This window comes from Gymnodraco acuticeps, unplaced genomic scaffold (assembly GCF_902827175.1).
Source record: "Gymnodraco acuticeps unplaced genomic scaffold, fGymAcu1.1, whole genome shotgun sequence".
Lineage (NCBI taxonomy): Eukaryota > Metazoa > Chordata > Actinopteri > Perciformes > Bathydraconidae > Gymnodraco > Gymnodraco acuticeps.
Window position 1 is genome coordinate 140,508 of NW_022990818.1, and position 24,536 is coordinate 165,043.

Genomic DNA, 24,536 nt, shown 5'->3' on the forward strand with positions numbered 1-24,536 from the left:
TCCCATGTATTTCCCCATTTGTGAATAATATTAAAATTTGAATAATTAGGATAATAAATACATAATAATATAATAATATTTGTATAGCAGCTTGCATATATATACACAAATATTTTTTATAAATAATGATAATAATAATAAAAGTAATACACTTTTTGTATAGCACGTTTTTCATATATGATACATAATAATAAAGTATTTTATCAGTCTAAACATTAGTTTACATTTTTTTAAGATATAATATACACAGACACATTATACAGGAAAATGATTGTACATATAAATGCAATGCATTGAAGTAATAAACTGGGTTGTTTTAATGGTGATGTGTATTTGCAATGCTATTCTGTATAATGTCCTGAACCTTGAACCTTCATTGGGGGGTAATCGGCTATCGTTAGGTTTAACTCAGTCATTAAGAGCGAAATCACAAGCATAAACAACGCAAGAGCAGTAATGGCATCAATGTCTAGGTCCGCAGCGATCTCACCCGGAAGAGAGAGAGGCACAACATGTGCTGCACTCAGTTTGTTCCTGTGTTTGTTGGTCATGTGACATATTGGGTCCACATCCCACATGAGGTATGTAAACGTTCTTAATGAAGTGGGTTATTTTACTTGGTTAATATTGTGAAAGTAAAGTAATTACCTTCAGATTGTCCATCGGCCACTTCCAGCCACCTACTTCATTAAGATCACATACAGCATTCAGTGTGTTGACTTTGCAGATTATTTCATATTTTATGTAAAAAAAAAAGGAACCTTAGGGGAGGAACCTTCAAAATGGTGAACCTATTTCCTCTAAATATTGCTGTCCTTTTTTTACAAACAAAATGTTAACTGTAATTGTTGTTTCATGAAACACCCCTCAAGAACACAGTCTTGTCTTTACCTTTACTTTTTCCTTCACATTAAATTCATGTCATAAGTGCTTAATGTTACAGGTCTGTGTTTCAAAGAATTAACTAAATAAATCCATGGTTGACTTCAACTTGTATGAACCGTGTAATCCTGGTTGACTTTGTTAGGCTAATTCCCAATAAACGCTGCTTCTCTGAGTCACATTAAGGAAACACCAGTGGGAGGGTCACTTTAGTATTTTCCAACCTTGGCCCTATCTTCCTATGTTTTTGTGTCTAACGGAGCCTACACACGGCGGCGTGCGTTGCCGCTTGGCGGTGGGCGTGTCTTGAGCTTGGGGAGTCAGCGCGAGCAACGCGACCAACAACCAATCACATGAATGTCCCGCCCCGGACATACAAAGCAAAGCATTCATGCTACATCCATGCTGGCTAAATATACTGTCTATGCTTGCTAGCTGTCCATTCAAACGAAGTACACTGGCTATAAACTCCCCAAACAGGCGAAAACCTACCAGTTTCACCCACTGTCTCTGCCACCTCCCCCCATGCCTGGCTCCTCCGGTTTGTATCCCTGTATGTAAAGAGGGACTGGTCATATAGTACCGCCACGATAATTTTCTCCTCCATTTTTTGACATATGGGAAATAATTGCGGTCTGGCTCTCCCAACATACACGCGGTTTGATTGGCTAGCGCTTGTACTGTCCGATTTGCATACGCGGGATTTGATTGGCTGACGCCTCCGTCGAGGCGGCAAAAGTAGAACATTGCTCTACTTTTGCAGCGAGCACCGCGAGAGAAGCTACGCTTTACTCCCACAATGCAGTTTGGCGAATCGTGACGTCACCCCATTCAAAGTGAATGGGCAGAAGCGTTGAAGCGGCAACGCACGCCGCCGTGTGTAGGGGCCGTAAGTGACACATGGGAAAACTCAATTTAGTATTAGGTGAAAGTTGCAGTCACTTGTATGTAAAACTACATAATCAATCAATATGCAGTATGTCTACTAAGAGGTGAATGGATGCGAGAGGACAATGGTGGAAATATGAGCGAGATTTGAAAAGGGAGTGATGGGAAGAGTTATTTTGTTGGCATATGAGAAAAATAAAGCACTTGATTGAACATTAAAGCATGTAAACATGTCAGAGTAGAGACACAGAATACAAATATGAACCTGGAAATGAACGTAATAGAGCCCTTTAAAAAAAACAGGAAGATAGAGTCCTTGTTGAAAATAGAGAAGTAACCCTTTAAGGCTGGTGTAGAAAACAAGAGTACATTTATTTGGGCACAGATGGTGTTCACTGTGGCAGCTGCTAATCTTTGATTAAACAGACAAGCTCATTCCAGAGGATTTGCCCTTTAAATGCACTCTGCAGCACATTTCATCCCATGGGAGGATTTATGTGTCTTTGGGTGCGTTTGTTTTGGTAGCCAGGAGAAGGTCAAAAGAGCCTGTCCGGAGTTCATTCAGGCTGAGATTCCCAAGACAGCCTCCTCGTCCTCCCCCACTCTCCACCTCCCCTCCAGCTTTGGGAGGCTTCTTCCCCAAACAGAGGACAGGCTCTGTCTGCAGCGGTCAGCGATTGTTTGGGAAAAAGAAGGGGGGAAAAAGCCCAGAGCACTCTGTCCCTCCATGTGTTGTGTCCTTGGATGGTTTTCAATGTAAATGCCAGGAAAAGAAAACACAAAGAATGTTCTGTAAGTGGTCATTTTTCCCATTGAAGTTGTTATATAAGGGGGAGAATGAGTCCTTTCAAGTAAACAAAATGCTTCTTTCAATAAATGCTTTGTAAATCAGACTTAAAGAGAGATATATTATCTACTTCTCTTTGCCAGCATGGAAGCTGATCTGAAGAAGCACGCAGGGATTTTGGGACTTTGGGACTTTGTAGCATCATTTTCAATACAAAAAGCCATGAAGTATCAGGGATTATGTTGCATTTAAAACCTTTTCATGCATTCCACATAGCCAAATGCAGTCATCCGTGTGCAGTTGAGTTGTGATGTGAGTAAGGGTTTAACAGGCAGTGTAGAAAAGCCTGTTGGGCTCCCCGCGGTGCTCTACAGCAGGCCTAATCCTTACAGCTGACGTCCCTGCCAAGGATCCAGACTATCGGTTACTCTGCTTTAAGGAATGCAGGACGCACATACAAACTGCCACCGTCCTGATTCAGACAACACCTCAACTCTTAAAGGGGCAGTTCATCCTAAAAGCTCAAATATATATTTTTCACTTGAGCTGCCGTGCTTCCTATCAATTTATACTGTTTGTGTGAGTTGCAGTGTTTGAGATACTTACTGTAGAGTATAATGGAACTAGATGAAACTTGGCTTAAAAATGTATTGGCAGTGTATCTTTTATTCTATTGGTCCAATAATCGATTGATTTAGTCTTATTCAACTTCTATTTCTTTAGTAGATTAGATCGAATCAAGACGATATATAAATTCATTTTCAGGTTCATATTTGTATTTGGTGCACCTCTGTGACATGTCTCCAGGCTTTAATATTCAAAAAGCTCTTTATTTATCTCATGCTGCCTGTTCTGCAGCACCTATTTTCACCCTCTGTCTGAAACCAGAGCCCATTCCGTTCTGATTGGTTAGCTGGCCGGCTCTGTTGTGATTAGTCAACCGCTTAGAAATGTAGCGGAAATGTCCCGCCCCTTCGCATATCACAAACCCACGGGTTTGGAGCGCTGGCCAATAGAAAGTAACGCCAAGAGTTAGGTAGTGATGTCATTATGTTACAGAAGCAAAGGAGTCCAATGGAGGTGATCAGGCAGGTGTGTGTGTGGGAGATACACTTTTGGGATTTTAGCCTTTTCAGACCATTGACATGCACATAAAAGTTACATAACATACTACAGGAAAGGGAAAACCACAAACAGCATGAAAGGGCTTCTTTAAATCAACTGATCAATAAGTCGATTAACATGTACAGTATGAGTGTTAATCGACTCAGAATTTCTTTAGTGGAGGACAGCTCTAGTCTGTTTAGTTAAAATATTCCAAAAGACCTTGTTGTGGACAGCTTTTATGTCTGAACTTTTTTTTTCTACCAAACTATAACTGCAAACATTATCATCACGCAAAAGGAAAAGCGGCTCCATCCAGCTAGCTAACATTCACAGCTTAGCCAAGGAGAACACCTTTCATTGTTACATGTCATGCTGTCAGGAGCATCTTGCTCATGACAAGGTTCCCTCTTCCTTCGATAGGGAAGAAGAAGAAAGGTTCCTACGTGCAGACATCTTGTTCAACACTCGACAGCTCTCACATAAACAATCTAGACTGATAAATAGCACTACATGTAAGAGAGCAAATATGTATGTTTGTCCCTTTTAAGATAATAAGCACAACAAAGCTTTTATCATCCTATGTTTTTATTCTACAGAAGCTCCAGTCATGTGGAGACATCACCCAGCTCACCGCACCTCCACCCCAGAGAAGAGCCAAGTCTCTGGACCGCAGGACGTCCGACACCATCATGACGGTGAGACACCAAACAGATCATATTTCGTACTAACAATTGCAAAACAAAATACTGATTACTTGTGGATGCAAATAAAAGCTTAATCAGTAGAGGTATCGACAAAAACTATACAAATACATCACAATGAAGCGGCCATAAAGACTTGAAAAGCTTCATTTCCTCACAAGTTACTGTTGTTTATGGCAAAGATGTTAACATTGTGTTTCGTTACAGCCAGATTTATTGAACTTCAAAAAGGGTTGGATGGTCAAACTGGATGTAAATGGGCAGGTAATCAATCTAAATCAAATGGATGTTATTGATGGAAATCATTTTTTATTCCATTTGATTCTGTTTGTTTACAATTTCTCACTCATTTGTCTTTTGGTTCCCTCTAGTGGAAGAAATCTTGGTTTGTGCTGTCCGCTGACAGTCTGAGGTACTACAAGGACTCACTAGCTGAGGAGGTATTTTGATATTAATTAAATAGTTTATAGAAATAAAATAAAAAGTGTTTATTTGAAGACATTCACATATCTTTTGCTTCCTCCCCTCAGGCTTCACATCTTGAAGGTGAAATCGACCTCACAAAGTGTTTCAATGTGTCTGAGTTCTCGGTGCAGAGGAACTACGGCTTCCAGATCCATGTAAGAAATGTGTTCCTACACTAGAGAAACCTCAAAATGTTGCATTAACATAAAATGAAGCTTAATGTTTGTTTTAGACCCCAAAGGGTCTCTACACTTTGTCAGCCATGACTTCAGGGATACGTAAGAACTGGATCCAGGCTCTGATGAAAAACGTCCGTCCAGCTAAAGCCCCTGATGTAGCCAGGTAAAGTGGCTCAAATATATTATTCTAATTCAAATGTATCAATATAACCAGGGGTGCACATTTTAGTGAGTTACTCAGATGAGTACCAGGAGACAGCGTTTGGTACTCACCCCACACGAAGCGTGGTCCTCCTCAGTGTCTCCTTCACTGTCCTTCACTTCTTGCATGCTAGATGATGAAGATGATGAAGATGCACCTCCCTGTCTCTTTTTAAGCCTCCAATTTGCTTTCTCCAAAACTTGTTGCCAAAACTGTGAAGTCCTTGCATTTCCTGAGGCCAAGTTGAAGGACCAAATACTAAGAAATGATCACATGACTTGAAGTCATATCTGATTTCAGATACTAAGTACACTTCTTCAAGTACTGTACTTAAGTACAATTTTGAGATATTTGTACTTTACTTGACTTTGATCTACTTTGTAAAACTAGCTGCACCTTTACCAGCTTTGAGAACACTTTAATGATCAATCATTACAAAACATATCATATATATTATTCTGAAATGGACCAATCTGCACAATGACTACTTTTACTTTTGGTACTTTAACTATATTTCGATGATAATACTTTTCTACTTTTACTTGAGTAACATTTTGAATGCAGGACTTTTACTGTAACAGAGTATTCCTACACTCTGGTACTTCTACTTTTACTCAAGTACAAGATCTGAGTACTTCTTCCACCTCTGTCTGATTTCAAACTCTTCCATTAACACCCTGAGTAAGTCTACAAGAAACACTTGTAGACGAAATACAGTATGTGTTTTGTTTTGAGGTACGCAAAAGTGACACAAGTGACGTTACGCAATTCAGATGTATTTTACCTGTATTATGTGCAACCCTGAATATAACAGTGTGAACAATATATTATTACAAGAACAATCACTGCATAACGTAATACAAAATGTATGTAATCAAGTTCTGTCTTATCACTTGGGTACATTTACTTTTCACCACTGTACGCTATCGTTTTATGATCTACTGTCTAATTTAATATCACATTTTCAAATAAATTTAAATACAAATTGTAATTTACTGCTTGTACCAACACAATTTGTTTGATTAACAAAAGATTGGGTGGTCCGACTTACAGTCAAAAGAAGAGTTTTAATTTATTAACTGTCAAAAGCACTGCAAACACAAAACGCTGCAAATAAAAAACCGCTGGAAGAAGCTTAACTGTTACCTGTTACCTGTTACCTGTTTCCTGGTTGTAAGTGTTTTGTCATTATATTTGAAATGACTAAGTTAGTTACATTAGTTGTTAGATGTGTTTTTGAATTTGCATCGTGTCTCAAACTGCATTGTGTTCTTCCTGAATGGAAATGTTTTTGGTATCGTGTTTGCACCTGTCTACCACCGTACATTACCATTCAGTGAACAATAAGCGTATACCTGTGTTTTGAAAGTATCATTTTTACATTTCCTTTCAATTGTGTTACCGTTGTACTGCTCTAATAAAGAGAGTTGCACTGAATGTTTCCCATCCACAATCTAATCATTACTATGTGTTGTGATCAGTTTACACAGTCCACTTGAAGCTCTCCCCAAACCAGATGTGACTCAGGACTCTCTGCCCACTGACATCTCCTTAGAGAGAGACCCTCACCCAAAACACAGCAGTGTGATGGAGAGACGGAGGGAGGGACGCAACAAAACCTTCGACTGGGCCGAGTTCAGGTCTCAGAACAAACCCGCCCTGGACCATCAGAGGACTAAAGCTCTGTGCCCGCTGGAGTTAGGAGAACTGGAGAGGAGGAAGAGGAGGGAGGAGCGGAGGAGGAAGTACGAGAGCATGCTGGGCTTCCCTCTGGGATGGGAGGCGATTGGAGATAAAACAACTGATGGATCACTGAGTCTGAAATCACAGCAGAAATTGGAGGAAGAGATCGACGAGTGCTGGAAGCAGGTGGAGAAGACGATGTTCAGAATGGACAGGAGTATCCCGCTGTTTCCTGAAACTGAAGAACCTGTGGAGCTGCTGGACAGCTACAGGACGGGGGTGAGTGCTGTAGTCCCTCACTAGGGACATTTCTTTTTCCTATCATTTTGGCTGTGATAAAGCATGTGGAATACTTTTTTCCCACAAATATTGGAATTTAAACCTCAACTTCTTTACTAAAGTGTGTATTTAAAAAAATATCAGAACCTTAAAGGGGCCCAATAAAGCTCTTTGGGGTTTCCCCTTTCCTGTAGCGTGTGATATACTGTAAATGTTCTGCAAAGGCTCAAATCCCAAAGTTTTTGATCAGGACTGATATTGGTTAAAAGACTCAACTTAGTAAAAAAGGAAAATAATATGAATGTGTAATGTTTTTATCCTCTAAGCAACAAGGGTCAAATATTGCTATCAATCAATCAATGTTTATTTATATAGCCCAATATTACATTTGTCTCAGTGGTCTTCACAGTTTGTACAAAATATCAGTATGACAATACGACACCCTCTGTCCTTAGACCCTCACATCGTACAAAGAAAAACTTCCAGAGAAAACCCACAGTTTAAAGGGGAACATGGGAGAAACCTCAGGGAGAGCAACAGAGGAGGGATCCCTCTCCCAGGACGGACAGACGTGCAATAGATGCCGTGTGTAAATTGAAAAGATAATACATTTTACAGCGTAGGTAGACCAAATGTTTGGAAATGCATGTGTGTATAATAAGAAGATGAATCCACAAGGATGTCAGCAATCTTGTGGGAGCCATCAGGGAAGTAGTATGGTGAGAGTCTGGCAGGACCGCAGAGACCGGTTCAGCCACGACTCGAAGTCCAGGACTCAGATCTAGTACTCAGGATAGAGGATCCAGGACACACGACCACAGCAACAGGATTAGCCTCGACTCAGGATCCCGGCGTATATATGGACACAAAAAAGAGATTTGGGGAAAGCTGGGTTAATCGGAACATGAGAGTACACAGGTACAAACAGCCAGAAAGATGGAGTAAGGTGCCCCCCCCAACAGTCCAAGCCTATAGCAGCTAAACTAACGTGTCTACATACATGCACTCCCTTAGGAGAGGTTGAGGGAAAAGGGTAGCAAGTAAGAAGTACTGTAGGAAACAGAGGTGGAGAGGCAGACGCAGGGAGAGAGGTCCCGACTGGAACCTGAATTGGTTAGAGGTAAGGAGTAGGTCTGTGGCTACGTTCCACACTCCCCGGCCGGAATAGGCCTCTCTGCAACCTGTTACCCTAATAGAACCTTGAGAGGTCAGAGAGGGGAAAGGTTTTGGATAAAGTTTTAAATATAAGATCTAAGTTTTTAGGATTTAAGTGAAAGAGTAAGAACTAAAATGTATAGGTGAAGAGGCACAACCTATCTACGTCAATGCACTCTTATTAGATTATTTTATTTTATCACTATAAGCTTTATCAAAAAGGAAGGTCTTAAGCGTACTCTTAAAAACGAATAGGCTGTCTACCGCCCGAACACAAACTGGAAGCTGATTCCACAAATGTGGAGCTTGATAAGAAAAGGCTCTGCCTCCCATTGTACTTTTAGAGACTCTAGGAACAACCAACAACCCTGCATTCTTGGAACGCAATGCCCTAATAGGACAGTAGGGTATGATGAGTTCTTTAAGGTAAGATGGCGCCTGCCCATTAAGGGCTTTGTAGGCGAGAAGAAGAATTTTAAATGATATCCTGTGTTCTATAGGGAGCCAGTGTAAGGCAGCCAGAACAGGAGTAATGTGGTCCCTTTTCCTAACTCTGGTTAGTACACGAGCTGCAGCATTTTGAATCAGCTGAACCGACTTGACTGACTTCTTGGTACACCCTGATAATAAAGAGTTACAATAATCCAGCCTAGAAGTAACAAATGCATGGACTAGTTTCTCTGCATCGTTTTGAGGCAAGATATGCCTGATTTTTGCAATGTTGCGTAGATGGAAGTAGGCGGTCCTTGAGATTGATTTTATGTGGCCGTTAAAGGATAAATCCTGATCAAATATAACACCAAGATTCCTTACAGTCTCACTGGAGGCCAAATTAATGCCATCCATAACTAGTATATCTTTAGATAATTTGTTTCGTAGATTCTTTAGGCCGAGTACAATAACTTCAGTTTTGGTCGTGTTTAACATCAAAAAATTTAAGGTCATCCACGTTTTTAAGTCCTTGAGGCAGTCTTGAATTTTATTTAGGTGATTGGTTTCATCAGGCTTGATGGATAAATATAGTTGAGTATCATCCGCATAACAATGAAAGTTTACAGAATGATTCCTTATAATATTGCCTAACGGAAGCATATATAGTGTGAACAAAATAGGTCCGAGCACTGAGCCCTGTGGCACTCCATGGCTAACTTTGGTTTGCATGGAAGATTCATCGTTGACACGTACAAACTGAGAGCGTTCAGATAGATAGGACCTAAACCAGCCTAAAGTAGTTCCTTGTATGCCAACTAAGTGCTCTAGTCTTTGCAATAGGATATCATGGTCGATAGTATCAAATGCAGCACTGAGATCGAGCAAAACAAGAATAGAGACAAGTCCCTTGTCAGAGGCTATTAGAAGGTCATTTGTGACTTTAACCAGAGCTGTCTCTGTGCTATGATGTGTTCTAAAGCCAGACTGAACATCTTCAAATAAATCATTGTTTTTTAAGTAATCACACAGCGACTGCTTTCTCAAGAATATTTGAGAGGAACGGAAGATTAGAAATAGGTCTATAATTGGCTAAAACCTCTGGATCGAGGTTGTGCTTTTTAAGAAGAGGTTTTATTACTGCAACTTTGAATGATTGTGGAACATAGCCTGATAATAAAGACATATTCATAATATTTAATAAAGAAGTGCTAATTAATGGAAAAACTTCCTTCAACAGCTTAGTTGGAATTGGGTCTAACATGCACGTTGATGGTTTAGAAGAGAGAATCATTGAATTTAATTGTTCAAGGTTAATGGCTGAAAATCATTCTAGTTTACTATCTAGTGTAATATTAGAGTTTACATTTCCGGGAGCTGTTGATAACACTATACTGGTCAAAGGCAAGAGGTCATTGATTTTGTTTCTAAGAGTAACAATTTTATCGTTAAAAAAGCACATAAAATCATTGCTACTGAGTGCTATGGGAATAGAAGGCTCAATCGAGCTGTGGCTCTCTGTCAGCCTGGCTACAGTGCTGAAAAGAAATCTTGCATTATTCTTATTCTCATCTATTAATGTAAGCTGCTCTCGTTTTACGCAGTGCTTTCTTATATTCATTGAGAGTAATATTGCTACAACTCATAACATCATTTGTGAACTGGATTTTTCTCATCCACAAAGGAGGAATCCTACTCCTTCATGTTTTGGTTTCATCATTGTAAAATCTCAACATGTTATTGATTATTGGTGATTATTTATATTCATTGAATGGTTTCCCATTAAAGATGGAGGATCTGCAGGCCCAGCTGGCAGAGTCCGAGTGTCGCAGACTGGAGATGGAGGCTCAGCTGACTGCAGCAGGAAGTTATCAGCAGCAGGTCGGCCACACGTTGCATCTTTATCTACTTCCTATTTTGTACCTATTTTTTAAGGTGTCATACCTACAATGCTTATTTCTTGTAACCTATCTCTGCTGTCTTCCCTTAGCTGGACCCTCCTCTAACTCCTGAATCGGTTTTCTCCCCATCGGACATAAATGTAAAGACACTAAACGGATATGCACAGACCCTGAAGGATGTGTGCACAGAAAGCAGAGAACAGCAGAGCATCATCAGCATGCAGGAGCAGCTCAGCTTTGTCCCGCCTTCATTAAATCCTCAAGCCCCCAGCATCTGGCTGCATGACGCAGAGGGCAACTTCACAGACCTGGGGGATTTTCTTCCTGAGACAGAGGACACACCTGTTTTACTATCACCTGCATCAGATAGCGAATACTCATTTTCTCAGAGTGACGGACAAACCGATTTAAACGTTGCGACATTGAACCACCAGAATCAGCTGGACAGAAGTGAGCAGGCTCCCAGTGCAGAAACACAAATAAAAAACAGTGAATCATTGGTTCTGCAGACGCTGGAGGAGGGAGATGACAAACATCTGAACGGCTGTGTAGAGCAACACCTACCGTCAGACCCGGAGCTAGTGAGGAGGCTTTCCCAAGAGGTGGAGCTGCTCACCAGCCAGAAGGAGGCTCTGAACCAGCGCAACCAGGAGATGCTGAACCAGCTGACAGAGGCAGACCGAGAGATAGAGAGGCTCAAAGTGGAGCTCAGCAGCAGGTACACTGAACCCCGTCACCTCCCTGAAGTAGAGCAGCTGGGACAAACAAGGGTGGACGTTCTGGAGATGGAGGTCAGCTCAAGAGAGCAGCAGCTCCTGGAGGCGCAGATCTTAATCGCCTCCCTGGAGGAGAATCTGAGGGAGACGGAGGCCATGCTGCAGCTGAATTCTCCAACAGAGGGAGCTCCACAGGAGAGTAAGGGGTATCTGCTGAGATGTTTCGAGGCTACCGAGGCAAAGCTGACGGCGTTGGAGAAGCAGCTAGAGCAATCAGAAGCAACCTGCAGGGAGCTCCAGAAGCAGAACGCAGAGCAGAAGGGAGCGGAGACATACTACCGTGAATCAGCTGCGGAGGCGAAGGCAGAGGTCAGGAGGCTGAATGAAGAGCTGGAGAAGAAGGAGAGTTCGAAAGATGGAGATAAATGTGTTTCTGGTGAAGAAAGGATACGGCAAGTGATAAACGGGATGGTCATGAGGTTGGAAGCTTTGGACAAATTACTGGAGGTGATCGAAAAGTTGGACTTTGGTTCGGGAAAGGAAGAAGAGCTTACAGTGGAGAGTCAGTTAAAGTGGGAGGAGCAGTTTTGGAGATTACTGCACAACAAAGTGAAAGTACACCCCTCGGAGCTCAAAGAGGAGAAACCTGTGGAAGAGCTTCTCAGTGAGCTGACAGAACGTATGATGGTGGAGAAACAAATGCTGCTGTCAGGGCATCGTCTATTTTCTGAGACATGCCCAGATGAAGGCAGGGAAAGTCTAACAAATCTGGATATTAATTGGAATACTTCAAGTGAGATGGAAACCGAGAAGACGGATGAAAGTAGGATATTTGATTGTACTAGCAAGCTGTATGAGATGGGACATTTTAGGAGCGTCACACAGATGAAAATACATTTTCTAAATCACCTTGCATCCTCTGTTGGCACCTCAGCACAGGACAAACTCCAGCTGACGGCTGACCTTCACTTTTCTGAGCATCCGGTGTCTGGTTTCATTCAATCTGCAGCGACTGAAGCGGTACACTGCTATCATTTAGCCAGGCTTCACTCAAAATACGGGAGGCAACTAGAGGAAACCAGACAGAAATCGCTCACCTGCAGCAACTGCGTCCGCTTAATGGAAGAAAACAGGGAGCTGAGAGAAAGATTGTCAAACATCGAAGCACAACAGTTGTCAACGGGGGATACGATAAACACAGGTTGCCAGACAGAAGACGCCTACCAACGGGAATCAGACATTGAGCTACAGGAAAGTATTCCAGATGAAAGAGGGGAAGAAGAGGAGATGGTTGAGTGTCCAGAAATCCCTCTTCCATGTGCTGAAGGTCCGTTTGGAATTGAGGAGAGAGCAGATGAAAATGCAGAGAGAAAGGATGCATCTCATAAAGAATCGTGTCCTGTATGCGTGGAGTCAGAGAAAGAGGTTTTACTGCTGAGGAGAAAAGTGGAGGAGCTGGAGGAGCTGCAGGTTGTCATGGAAGAGGAGATGAAAGAAGAGCTTCATGGGAAAATGAGTTCTGTTCAGACACAACATGAGAAGGAGTTGGAAAAACTGAAGGTAAGCAAAGCACAAGGGGTTTACAAACACAGCTTTTTCAGGCTTAAGAAGCCCTTAGTTTAAAGATCATTTGACCCATCCCTCATAACAGACATGCATATCAGATTTTAATTCAACTGATTTAATCCGTTTTAAAAGACGTAAACCAATGAATAACAACCATTTTCCAACATGACACAGGCAAATCAATATTTTGTAAGTCTTTATTTATTTATTTTGACTGGCTGCTTTCACCCAAAAAGTTGTAAGATAATATAGGTGTGAAAGAGAATTACTGCACCCTGAATGAAGGTAATGAGTATGTCACTCACATGAACATCTCCTCCAGGCCACATGTGAGCGTGGCTTCGCCTCCATGGAGGAGTCTCAGCTGAAGGGGGTGGAGGAGCTGCAGCATCAACACCAACAGGAAGTGGAGCGCCTCCTGGTGGAGAGAGACAGGTTGCTGGAGGAGGAGAGCGCTGCTACTGCCACTGGTGAGGAGCTGTCAAAAATGCACTTTAAATCCATTGTAATGCCACATTTTTACCATCGCCTTGTTAGATCTTGTTCATTTTTAACTTTATATTTTCATAAAGGCTTTTATTCTTTAGACGTCTGGTTCTTAAGTTAACAAAGACACAAGCTGAGATGACTTTATCCTTAAGCCCATAGCTCCTGCATACTGTGTCCACAGATGAAACATGTTTTTTATGTGAAAATGCTTTATTCGGTTTGTTTTTTTGTACAAACTCTATCTGTTTCCTTTTTGAATAGCCTTCAAACTATCACCATGAAAAGTAAATGATTTAGCTAATTATTATTCTTCTTTCAGCAATTGAGGCTATCAAGAACGTCTACCAGCTGGAGTTGGAGAGGGAGGTGCAGAGGAGATGTCGCTCAGAGAGCAGCAAAGGAAACACACACCTGGAGGACATGTGCAGACAACACAGGTACAGTACATCTTCTATGTTGTCCAAAACAAATCTGATATTTTGACATGTATTATAACTGTTGTGTACAGATTGCAGTTTATTTAGAATATTTCTGTGTGTTTGTAAAGTGAGGAGCTGGCCTCGTACCAGCGGGAGCTGGAGGTTCTGTCCCAGCAGTTCTCTCTGAAATGCCTGGAGAGCGGCCATCTTGTGCAGGCCCTGGATGCTGAGAGGAAGGCCTTGTGTCAGTGCCAGCAGGAAAACCAGGACCTGAGGACCAGGAACCAGGTGAGAGCTGCGATGCACGATGGCTAATGGTTAATACCCGCAGAGAAAATAATACATTCTCAAAGCGGCCGCAAAGGGTAAAATGCTCCCCTGACTGCACTGCCAAGCAAATAGTGTCTTAGTCATTGACATAGCTTTACAGGAATACTTAACCGATAAAAAAAAATTTGAATATCAATAGGTCAAGCTGTGTTACAGTTAAAAAAAACGTTATTCTTTTCACCTGGTGACTCACGAATTGAAGTGTTTCATATACAGCATACCTATATCTCACACAATGCGTGCAGTATATCCAGTCTTTTGCTCATTACTTTACAAACACATGACTTTTGACTAAAACAGCCGATGGGCTATTTAAACACATCATAGTGTGATTGGGATGAAAGCCTCATTGTGGTCTTGTTTCTGATGTTGTCCTCCAGGAGTTGAGCGGTCACCTGGCAGCAGAGATCACCAGACTGTGTTCTCTGGCGAAGCAGGACGCTCTGCCGCTCAGTCAGGGGATGGACCGGTACGAAATGGAGGTAAGTCTTCTCTTTTAAATAAGTCTTGTGTGGAGATGGAGTAAGATAAAATAATATGAAAATATTTATAAAGTTTATACAAAAGGACCGTGTTATTTCAATGTTTTGTTGTTTTTGGTGAACAGTGGCTGAACATATCTGATTGCCACTTATGAACTGTCGGGACAAATATAGGGATAAAATATAAACATTAAAAAAGTGTAAATGAATGGATATTCATTTATTTTAGAGACTGATCGCAAATGAAAGTAAACATAAATGTAGTATATGCATAATGAGAAGTCATCTGAAAGACCATAGCCAGAGCATCCGACCTTTTAAAATGTAAGATGTTGAACTCTAACCAGTTCATTAGTCATAAAGCCAGTAAGCTCTGCAGTATGATTTGATCTCCAGTGTTCACTTAAGTTTTAGCTCTTTACTTATTGATGGTGGAGACATAAAGCTGTTATTATTTTGATCTCAGATAACCCTTCGGGTGAAGGAGTCTGAGGGTCAGTGTCTGAAGCAGGAGATCACATCTCTGAGGGATGACCTGCAATCAGCACAAAAGGTGAGAATCTGAAGTGATTTATTACCTTTATTGTTTGTAAAAAATAGTTTTGCCAGAAACCACATGGCTTCACTTTGCAAGGTCGGCCTCATACATTCATGAGATTTTGCCGTATATTTTCTACTTTTATCTCTGGTAATATTCAACAAATGTTTTCTGGGAGATGTACCACTTCATTAGTGAGTTTTTTCATTTGAATTCTTAACTTCAATCTTACATTTCATATGTTTTTTCTGAGAATATAACCTACGTAATTTCTTTAATTTACCCTACAGAGGCCCTTTACAATGTCGTAAAAATCACACATATACAGTAGCTGGAATAATAAATAATAAAGATTGAGAATTAAACCTAATGTCTGTCATGTTTCAGGCCAAGAGGAACGCTACCAAGAAGTACAAAGACATGTACACGGAGCTGAGCATCATGAGGGCCAAAACAGAGGGAGAGATGGACGAGCTGAGAGAAAACCTGAGACTCGCTCATCACGCTCTGGACCAAACTTCTCCCTAAAACCATCTGTTTTTAAAATAGCAACATTAGTCTTCACTGTAACATGTGGTTTTCTTCCTGTATTTTCACCCACAACACATTTATTTAAAACAAACAAACAAGTTATTGTTTAATACATCCAAGAACTTTCATCATTCCACAATCTTACTTAACACACCTTTTTATTATTATTTTTAAAGATGTTTATATTGTGTCCCTACTTTGTATTATGTCTGAGCAATTATTAACCTTTTTCACACTGAGTTTGTCATTTAAAGTCATTTCTGCTGCAATGGTCCTGTGACATGTCATTTTAATATTTCCCAAATAATATTATTAAATTTTTTTAATTTATGTGTATATGTTATCTGTACAGCCATATAGTTTTTGTAACACTTTGATCTGAAATATATATACTCTTAACCACTGCTGTCTGCCCTCATTTATTATCAATTAAATTGAACTAAATCTAAAGATGTGTTGCCGGTACACTGCAATAATAAACATAGATGTTTTATTAATAAATCACAATTGCAGCATTGAGTTGGTTACTTTGGTGCCATATTTCATTTAATATTTAATATGCCAGTTTTGTACATGAAAGATTAAAAGTCACAGTTAATACAGTCATTGAAAAAAATGTATATCTTGCGAAGATGCAGCCAAAAAAAATCAGGCTATTTTTGACAGTATTCAGCACTATTTCTGGCTGAAGAAGAAGAATGTCAAGTTGTTCGGAAGAAGACCGAGTTCCGATTGATGATTTCAAAATAAAAGCCCCAATTGACATCCAACGTGGGACAGTCGGGCAGAATATTGTGGGAGTACAAAAAACAATGTATTACGTAAAATAAACAATGAGTGTAAAATTAGAATAGGAACAAGATAAGGATCAAATAAAACACATTGTTGTTATATTGACCAGTGTTCTCTATGTATTGTGTTGTGTTAACTCTTTGAAATTGAGATATTCAAAGCAAAACAATGAATGTATTATTCCTACACATTAAATAATTCTCTCAATTAAATCCCTGTCTCAATTGTTATGTTGATTACTTTGGATACATTATAACATTGATGCTTTGTTTAGGGTATCATGAAGCTTTTACTCTGAAATGGCACGCTTCTTTCCGGTTTCACCCTGGTTCCTTCAGGTGTCTTGACTCTGAAGGAAGGTGGTCTCCCTGATGACAACTTTAAAATACCAACATTAGCCAGAGGGCTGTAACTGTCTGACAGCGATTATTTAACGAAAATGGTAATCTCGTTTTTACTGCGTCGAGTGTTGCCTACATTTTGATGAGCTTTAGCGGGTTAACGTTAGCTAAGCAGCTAGCATGAAGTCGCTGCATCTTGTTTACTTCCAGTCCTGATGATGGACGGGCCCGGAGAGGTGTGTTAGCTAATCCCACATACACGACCTGTTTGCTGGGGAGTTGTCCTCCCAAAGCCCGCTGTGTCAGGGCCGGGGTCAAACTGCTGCCACCTCGAGGGTAAGACCATCAACTCTGAAAAACATTTATTTGTGTACACTTATTGTGGGTTAAATCTACATTACATCATGTCATGTTACAGGCAGGTTACCTATTATTACATTACTCATGGGCGGGCCTACCTGTTAACATGTCATGTTAAAGCTCAGTTAAATACAGGTCCGGAAACATAAACACATTAGAAAAGGGGATTTTACCTTACAATTACTCATTTTAGAGCAAGGTTGAAATAGTTATTTCAAACATGTTACATAACATATATCCTGCTTTGTTGTGTCGTACCTTTTGTAAACATAAACCTAGAAACCATTCTAATCACTTTTGTTTTGAACCACTTTAATGAGGATTTCAACTCACAGATGAAAATAAATAATACAAATACTTTTTTAAATAGATGGCTGTAGCGACATACCAGTTATTTGTTGTGGAATGTTTTTTCTGGTTAACGTGCACAGTGTTATTGAACACAACTGCGGTGAAGTTAGTTTGGGGTGGATATTCGACAGACCAGAGGGTTTAGGGACCATCAATAAATTACCATTTAAATGACCAAAAAAAACAATGTTAATTTCAACACCTCCGTGCTAACTTGCTATTATTTGTAAAAACGCTAAAAGTATAAATATGTCAATAAGAAAAGTCAGCTGTCTCAATCGCAACAATGAAAATGTAACATAAATTCAGCATTTGTTGATGAAAGGTGTCATTTATTTCCAATAGCTTCTGTATCATCAGACCCATTTACTCAAAAACCTTACCTGATGATAACAAAATAAGACAAAAAATACACATATGTTATTATTGGATTTTTATTTATTGAAAATTATTAAATATTTCCAGTAGCTTCCATGTCATGTGATTCATAATTATTAACCTCTGTTGCAATCTTTAAAAAATACTTTAAATGTGATGTCAACTCCCAATTTGTACTTTTTAATGTTTACTATGTTTGCAGCCCATCTTCACCAGGACTGTCAGAAGAGGTTGTATGTATCCCAATGGGGCCTTTCTGGTTAAAGAAATCGGAATAAAAATAAGTGAATCCCTCTAATTGAAATGTCTATGTGTTGCAGTGATGGAGGTGTCCCCTCAGGACCCGTCTCTCATGGCTATGGACCTGTCAAAGGGCTTCTCGGTCCACCCCCTGAGCCGCGGCCACACTGAACCCATGGACCTGGTGAAGAAGCCTGAGTGGTACCACCGACGGCTGCCGAGCTGCAGCCCCGAGATCAGCTCCCCGTACAGATCCAGAGCCTCGTCCTCCTACAACTCTCAGCCCGGTCTCCACTGCAGAAACATGGAGCAGGGCCCCGAGGTGTTGAGTAACTATATGCACTCAACACTAGCTCCTGGGCTGTACCCTAACGGCAACCTGTGGCATGCAGGTTTCTCAGTTCCTGAAAGCAGCGGCGGAGAGGAAAGCGACAGCGGCTCTGATGTTATTTTCCTCGTTTCGTCCGCTAAGGAGCCGCTCTTATGCAGCTCGTTCCTCCAGGACAGCATGAGGCACATCGCGGAGCCTCTGTCCCCGGCGGTGTCCTCGCTGGAAGAAGAGCGAGGCTGCTATCACCTACCTCAGCCTCTGAGCTCGCCCAGTCCCGACAGCTCGGACTCAGAGGAGTCCTCAGACAGCTCCGTGGACATCCCGATACATCACGCCCGGCCCGTCGTGCTCCTGTCAGACCTGAACACTGTGTACACACACCCTGCTGAATCCCTGGTAGATATTTCAAGCGACGACAGTGACATCATTGAAGTTTCTGTCACTCGCAAAAACAAGAAAGCTGTTTCTTGTAAGAAAAGTCTAGCGAGAGAAACTCCTCCTCAGAGTGAGGATGAAAAAGCTCAGCCTAGAAGAATCCGACGCAGCACTAGAATTAGGAAATATGTGTCTGAAATATCTCAAAACGTCTGCAGCGAGTCGCCACGCAGCTTGTCCAGGTACAGTTTGAGGAGGCAAGCTAAAAATGACGTGGTGGGCATTTATAACGAAAGCTTTGACTCTGACGACATGATGGAGCACGAGGCAAGGTTTTCCAGCTCGGACGCAGAGGAGTCGGCCTCGCAAGAAAATGTGTCCCAAAGAGTGAGCAGCAGCTCAGAGGAGTCTGATGCGGCCTCTCAGACAGACAGGAAGTCACCGCAGAGGGAGCAGCAGCCTCGCTGCAAAGCCCTCAATTGTAAACGAAAGAAGCCTCCCGCCATTTGTACAAAAAAAAGTGCTACAGAGCAGCATGAAAGTAAAACAATCAAACAAACAGTGGCACGACGGAAGAAAAAAGTGCGCTCGCGGCCAACTGGACCTTGTTCTCTCTTTTCTCCCAGAGAGACAGAAATAAAGCTCAAATATGCAAACTTAAAAGAGAAAAAACTGAAAAAGACATCGGGGAATTTTTGCCCCTTTGTACACGTGCAGAAGAGGGCGTGCACTGTTGTTAACTATCCAGAAGAGGAGGCGACGGTGAGGAGGGGGCAGCAGCAGAAAGCCTCCTCTCTGTCCGGGTTTGTTCCCCACACTTCCTGTTTCCAGCTGGGGCGCTCTGGCTCAGAGAGCGGGGGTGAGGCAGCTCTACTTTGCTGCCTGTGCGGTCAGACGGCCAACGCCACGGGCCTGGGGGACCTCCACGGCCCGTATCACCCCACCGGCCCCTCTCTGCTGTGCAAGACTGAGCAGAAAGAGGAGGGACAATCAAACGCCAGCAGAAGCTCCGTGAACCCCTCAGATAATGACTGCCATGGTGTCAACAGTCTGCTGGAGGGTGACAACCACTCTCTCCCAAAGGTGGGGCCGCAAATAATGATAATGGTTGTTATTGTTATGCTGAATATTTAATAGATATTTTTAAAATAATACTTGTGTATAAAATATCCATTCTAGTTTTTCATATTCAAAAGTCATGTCTCTAAATGTCTTGTTTTTGGGTGGAAACCACAGAGATATTTGGTTTAAAGATATGTTACGCAGCATTCTTCATTAAAGGTGCCCTATTGTGCTTTTGGGGTTTTCCCCCTACATACCTAATAGGTTGTTCTGCATGTAGATGGTCTGCCAAAGTTCCCTCCAGAGGGACTTTCTCTCCCACACACTCCCCGCTGCCTGAAACGCCTCCATTGGACTCCTTTGTTTACTTCAGGAACATAGTGACATCACTATTAAACAATTGCATTTCATCACATTGTACGTGATAGGCTAAGTGTCGGGACATTTCTCGGGCCAGCTAACCAATCAGAGCAGACTGGGCTCTGGTTTCAGACAGAGGGTGAAAAGAGGTGCTCATACAGGCAGTATGAGAAGAGCTTTTTGAACATAGAAGCTTGTAAGCATGTCACAGAAGAGGCACTAAATCCACATATGAACCTAAACATTAGCACTAGAGGGCCCCTTTAAAACAAATAACACACTATGCATTTCAGATGGTTTCCTGTAATGGCGTTGTACCCCCTAAGCTGTCATAAATTCAGTCTTGATACATTTTTAAGCCTAATTTTGACTCTAAACTTTCTAGATTGTGGAGGTATTTACCTCTTTATTTCAACTTAATGAAGATGTTAATTGTTGCACCTCCTCCCAAAGGTGCCTCTCCGTGTGGACGAGAGCTGGATCCACGGGGACTGCGGGATCTGGTCCACCAGGGTCTTCCTGGTGGGGGGGAAGCTGTATGGGCTGGAGGAGGCTGCCCAGCTCGCACAGGAAACAGTGAGCGGCACACTAACATATTAAAAAACAACTGACTATTTGTTTCATGCTTTTAATATCAATAAGTCTGTGTCTCACTGTGTGCTTTTTCTTTTCAGAAATGTTCAGCGTGCCAACAAACAGGTGCAATTATGGGATGTTTCCAGAAGGGCTGTCATAGAAGTTATCACTACTCATGTGCCATTCAATCAGGTACAGTATGAAATGCACCCTCAATATGTGTACTGTTTGTAAACTGATGGTATCATAAAAGTCTGGAGGAGAATTCATTTGTAAGGACAAAATAAAGAGTAATAAATCAAATATAAATAAGTAAAGCCGGTTGCTAGACAGTTTGGCCCTGAAGGAATACTAAAAAAATACAAATAAATACAATAATAAAAAATATATATATTGTAAAAATAATGTAATTTATAAATAGAAATAATAGTATATAAATAGATTAATTATTTTTAATACAAATATAAAGAAGTATATGTAAAAAATGAAAATGTTTATAATTATATTTTGTATTTGTCTTTATATATCCAGTTGTATATTTTACTATATTTTTCCACTTTTTTTTCAGATTTATATTTTTGTTTATTAATAATTTTATTTCCAAAATGTATATTTAATTTTTTATTCTTTTATGTATTCCAAAAATCTATATATTTTTTTATAAAAGGTAAATGTTGAATGTTCAAAAGTAAACTCTTTTTTTATTTTTGTATTTCGCCGTTTACCTTCTGCTCCCTCTGAACTCTGTGAAATGTTGAAAGCTTTTCGCTCTCATTCTCTCTCAGTCTCATGGGACAATCTTTAAGGATATGAAAGCTTATTTTCTGCGTCTGTGTTTTTATATTTCCAGGCTGTGTCTTAAACGAGGATAACTTCTCTACTAGATGTCCAGAGCACAGAGTAAGTTCCAGCCTTGTTATTCAGAGCTTTAAATGTGTTGTTGTGTGGAGCTGCATGGCCTCTGGGGGTCACTGGTGTACTAGTTATTTGAGAGGTATAGATTGTATATGCAAATATGTGGGTGAAAGATTGAGACCTTTTGCATATAGAAACAAATGGAAAACACGGGCAGATTTACTAACAAGGAATACTGTTTGTTGGAAAATATAATGTTAGATATATAGTCAAATCAAGTGCACAAAACTGACATGAGTGTGGATCATCAGTGTCACACACACACACACACACACACACACACACACACACACACACAGAGTGAGCCCCATGGCTATGTATCATGTAGGTTGAATAATTAATTGTGTTATTAAGTATTAATAAAATACTCTCGTGTTCTGTTTGATTCTCAGCAGATAACCATATCTACTGTTTGTATGATAATCATCACAACATGTCCTGCTTCTGGAAAATATTTTAATTCGTTTTTTTTCGATGTTTGTGTCCACCAGAAGAAACCGTTAACATGTGTAAACAAACAACACAAGAGATGACGTGAATACATTTTCAGGCACTGGAGGTATGTACAATTTTAAAAAAATAATCATACTAGTTTGTTTGAAGAGCTGATGATTTATTAAATCAGGAGAAAATAAATCTGCAACCATTAAGATAATCAATTAATGGTTGCAGCAATTTCTTATAGAGGATTTACGGCTTCTTAAATGCGACACTTGGATGTTGTTCTTAATGTTATGTTAAAGGTCCCCTAGTATACTGTTTTTCATCAATATATTATTGGTCTCAGATATATACAGAACATGTCTCTGAAGTGTTTGGCTCGAAATACCAAACAGATCATGCATTGCAGCATTACCCATAATCCCCTCTGTTTCAGCCCTGTTTCAAAAGTGCTGATTCTCTGTCTGTTACTTTAGATGAAAATAAGGAGCCCCTCCCCACGCCCCTCTGAGAGATATCTGGTTACAAAGAACTCAATGGTGCTCTAGGGGGGGGGTTACCTTGGTTGGTGGTGATTGGCTGATGGTTACACAAGCCAAAAAATCGTTATGACATCATCAAGTGGCCAACATCTGATCAGCTCATTTTCAGACAGGTTTTTATAGAAATGGATCAGGACAAAAAGAGAGAGAATCGTTTTTCATGAAACTTTCAGAGTCTCTTCACACAGAGGAGACTCATGTTGATGTAGAAAATAGATGAAAAAGTGGATTTTGCATAATAGATGACCTTTAATGTTATGTTATTATTTAGGGTTTTTGGGAATGTTTTGCCCTAATAGTGTTATATATAAATTATATATATATTTGTATACTTTATTTAAGTTTAAATGTTTTATTCATATTTGTTTCTTATATATTTTTTGATTAAAGTTATTGGTGGCAACCTGAGATCTGACAAAAAATAAACGACAACAAATCGTTCACTTTTTTGTATCACATTTTTTATGCTTTTGCACCACATTTTAATTTGAAGATAATTACGTGCGGATTCATTTCCATTAAAACAAGTTGCAGCTATATTTGTTGGTTATTAGAATTAGATATTGTATAAATATATTTTATGTCAATAAATATATGTATTCGTTGATGTCATTTCATTTCTTTCCAGAATGATCCGCAGATCTCCTCAGGGTGCGACGTGATCGACATGACTTCACCTCGTCTGTTTTATAACATAAATTAACGTGAGTGTGTTTATTGAGACCAGGGGCCATGTTCGGATTTCTTTTTTATGGGATGTTTCTTTCATTTGTTCTGTCTCTTTGACATGGACAGTTACACCAACTGGACACATATAGAGTGTGTGAATGGATATTTATTCCTCATCACATAAACAAATAATAATGATATGTATTAGAGTTTAAGTGAGTTTTATTTATTTGTTGTATATCATAATATCTTTATATAAGGCCACTCCTTTTCTTTCTACAGTTTTTGTACTACGTTTTCATTCCTGTCCGTGCTTCACGCAACAAAACTCTATTTATTTTCATCAAGCTGCATGCACACTTGATGTTTGCAACAATGGACTTCATAGTTTAATTATATTTCATCTGTTTTTATTGAAATCTCTTTGTAGACTTTTAGCTTATATGTTCTAAGTTAAATGAAAAGCTGCACTAAGAAAGATTTAGATTTAAAATGATGGAATTCTTCCTTAAATCTCGAGAAAGGCATCCTTTCCCCTCTACAAACATTACATTATTTTATTTATAAGTTAAAGGGTTAGTTCAAATAAATCACAAAACAGTTAAAAATGACTTACAGTGAACTCCAAAGTGGTCTAAAAAAGAATAATTGGTAGCAGAGCTGAAACGAAAAGATTAAAGAAAATAATAACGATCATAAAAATAAAAAAGACTTAAAGGGGACCTATCATGCAAAATGCACTTTTTGATGTCTTTTATACATTAAGATGTGTCCCTGGTGTGTCAGGGAACTCACGCAGCATCAGCAAATAAAACCCTCTCTCTTTTCCTCCGTACCCACATCTCTAAAAACGGGGGTGCAACGGAGCTGATCTAGATTTGCGTCCGATATGACGTAATATCTGAAATGTGGACCCACGGCCCCATCAGAAGCATTGCCATCAGAAACAATGCCCGACTGTTTTGGACGTAATATGGTCGGTGATTACATTAGCATCGTTAACACTCAGAGCTAACCTGTACTGGAGAGCATGTGTGTGAAGAAGCAGGAAGTAAAAAGGAACTCACCTTGTGG

The 24,536-nt window shown here is 40.3% G+C and overlaps 2 protein-coding genes across 2 annotated transcripts in view; both read left to right on the forward strand.

Moving 5' to 3' along the window:
* The window catches only part of LOC117557138 (myosin phosphatase Rho-interacting protein-like), a 29,520-nt gene extending 13,276 nt beyond the window's left edge, over positions 1-16,244 (forward strand). Inside the window, exons 9-22 of the mRNA XM_034232829.1 lie at positions 4,261-4,359; positions 4,573-4,629; positions 4,737-4,805; positions 4,896-4,985; positions 5,063-5,172; positions 6,693-7,173; positions 10,546-10,638; positions 10,748-12,934; positions 13,263-13,410; positions 13,749-13,866; positions 13,977-14,136; positions 14,559-14,660; positions 15,127-15,213; positions 15,586-16,244. Of these exons, the coding sequence (XP_034088720.1) occupies positions 4,261-4,359; positions 4,573-4,629; positions 4,737-4,805; positions 4,896-4,985; positions 5,063-5,172; positions 6,693-7,173; positions 10,546-10,638; positions 10,748-12,934; positions 13,263-13,410; positions 13,749-13,866; positions 13,977-14,136; positions 14,559-14,660; positions 15,127-15,213; positions 15,586-15,726 (3,942 nt within the window). The 3' untranslated portion in view covers positions 15,727-16,244. The remainder of the gene's footprint in view (positions 1-4,260; positions 4,360-4,572; positions 4,630-4,736; positions 4,806-4,895; positions 4,986-5,062; positions 5,173-6,692; positions 7,174-10,545; positions 10,639-10,747; positions 12,935-13,262; positions 13,411-13,748; positions 13,867-13,976; positions 14,137-14,558; positions 14,661-15,126; positions 15,214-15,585) is intronic.
* A 642-nt stretch (positions 16,245-16,886) lies between these two features.
* LOC117557133 lies at positions 16,887-24,248 on the forward strand. The gene is made up of 7 exons (XM_034232821.1): positions 16,887-17,198; positions 18,272-19,980; positions 20,773-20,895; positions 20,994-21,087; positions 21,746-21,795; positions 22,302-22,369; positions 23,422-24,248. Exons 2-6 carry the CDS (start codon positions 18,274-18,276, stop codon positions 22,341-22,343), a joined length of 2,016 nt encoding a protein of 671 aa, XP_034088712.1. The 5' UTR covers positions 16,887-17,198; positions 18,272-18,273; the 3' UTR covers positions 22,344-22,369; positions 23,422-24,248.
* Positions 24,249-24,536: the final 288 nt, after the last annotated feature.

Coding starts and splice junctions, on each gene's coding strand:
- LOC117557133 (XM_034232821.1), top strand. CDS start 18,274: ATGGAGGTGTCCCCTCAGGACCCGTCTCTCATGGCTATGGACCTGTCA. Junction 19,981..20,772: donor ACAACCACTCTCTCCCAAAG/GTGGGGCCGCAA, acceptor CTCCTCCCAAAG/GTGCCTCTCCGTGTGGACGA. Junction 20,896..20,993: donor CCCAGCTCGCACAGGAAACA/GTGAGCGGCACA, acceptor TTTTCTTTTCAG/AAATGTTCAGCGTGCCAACA.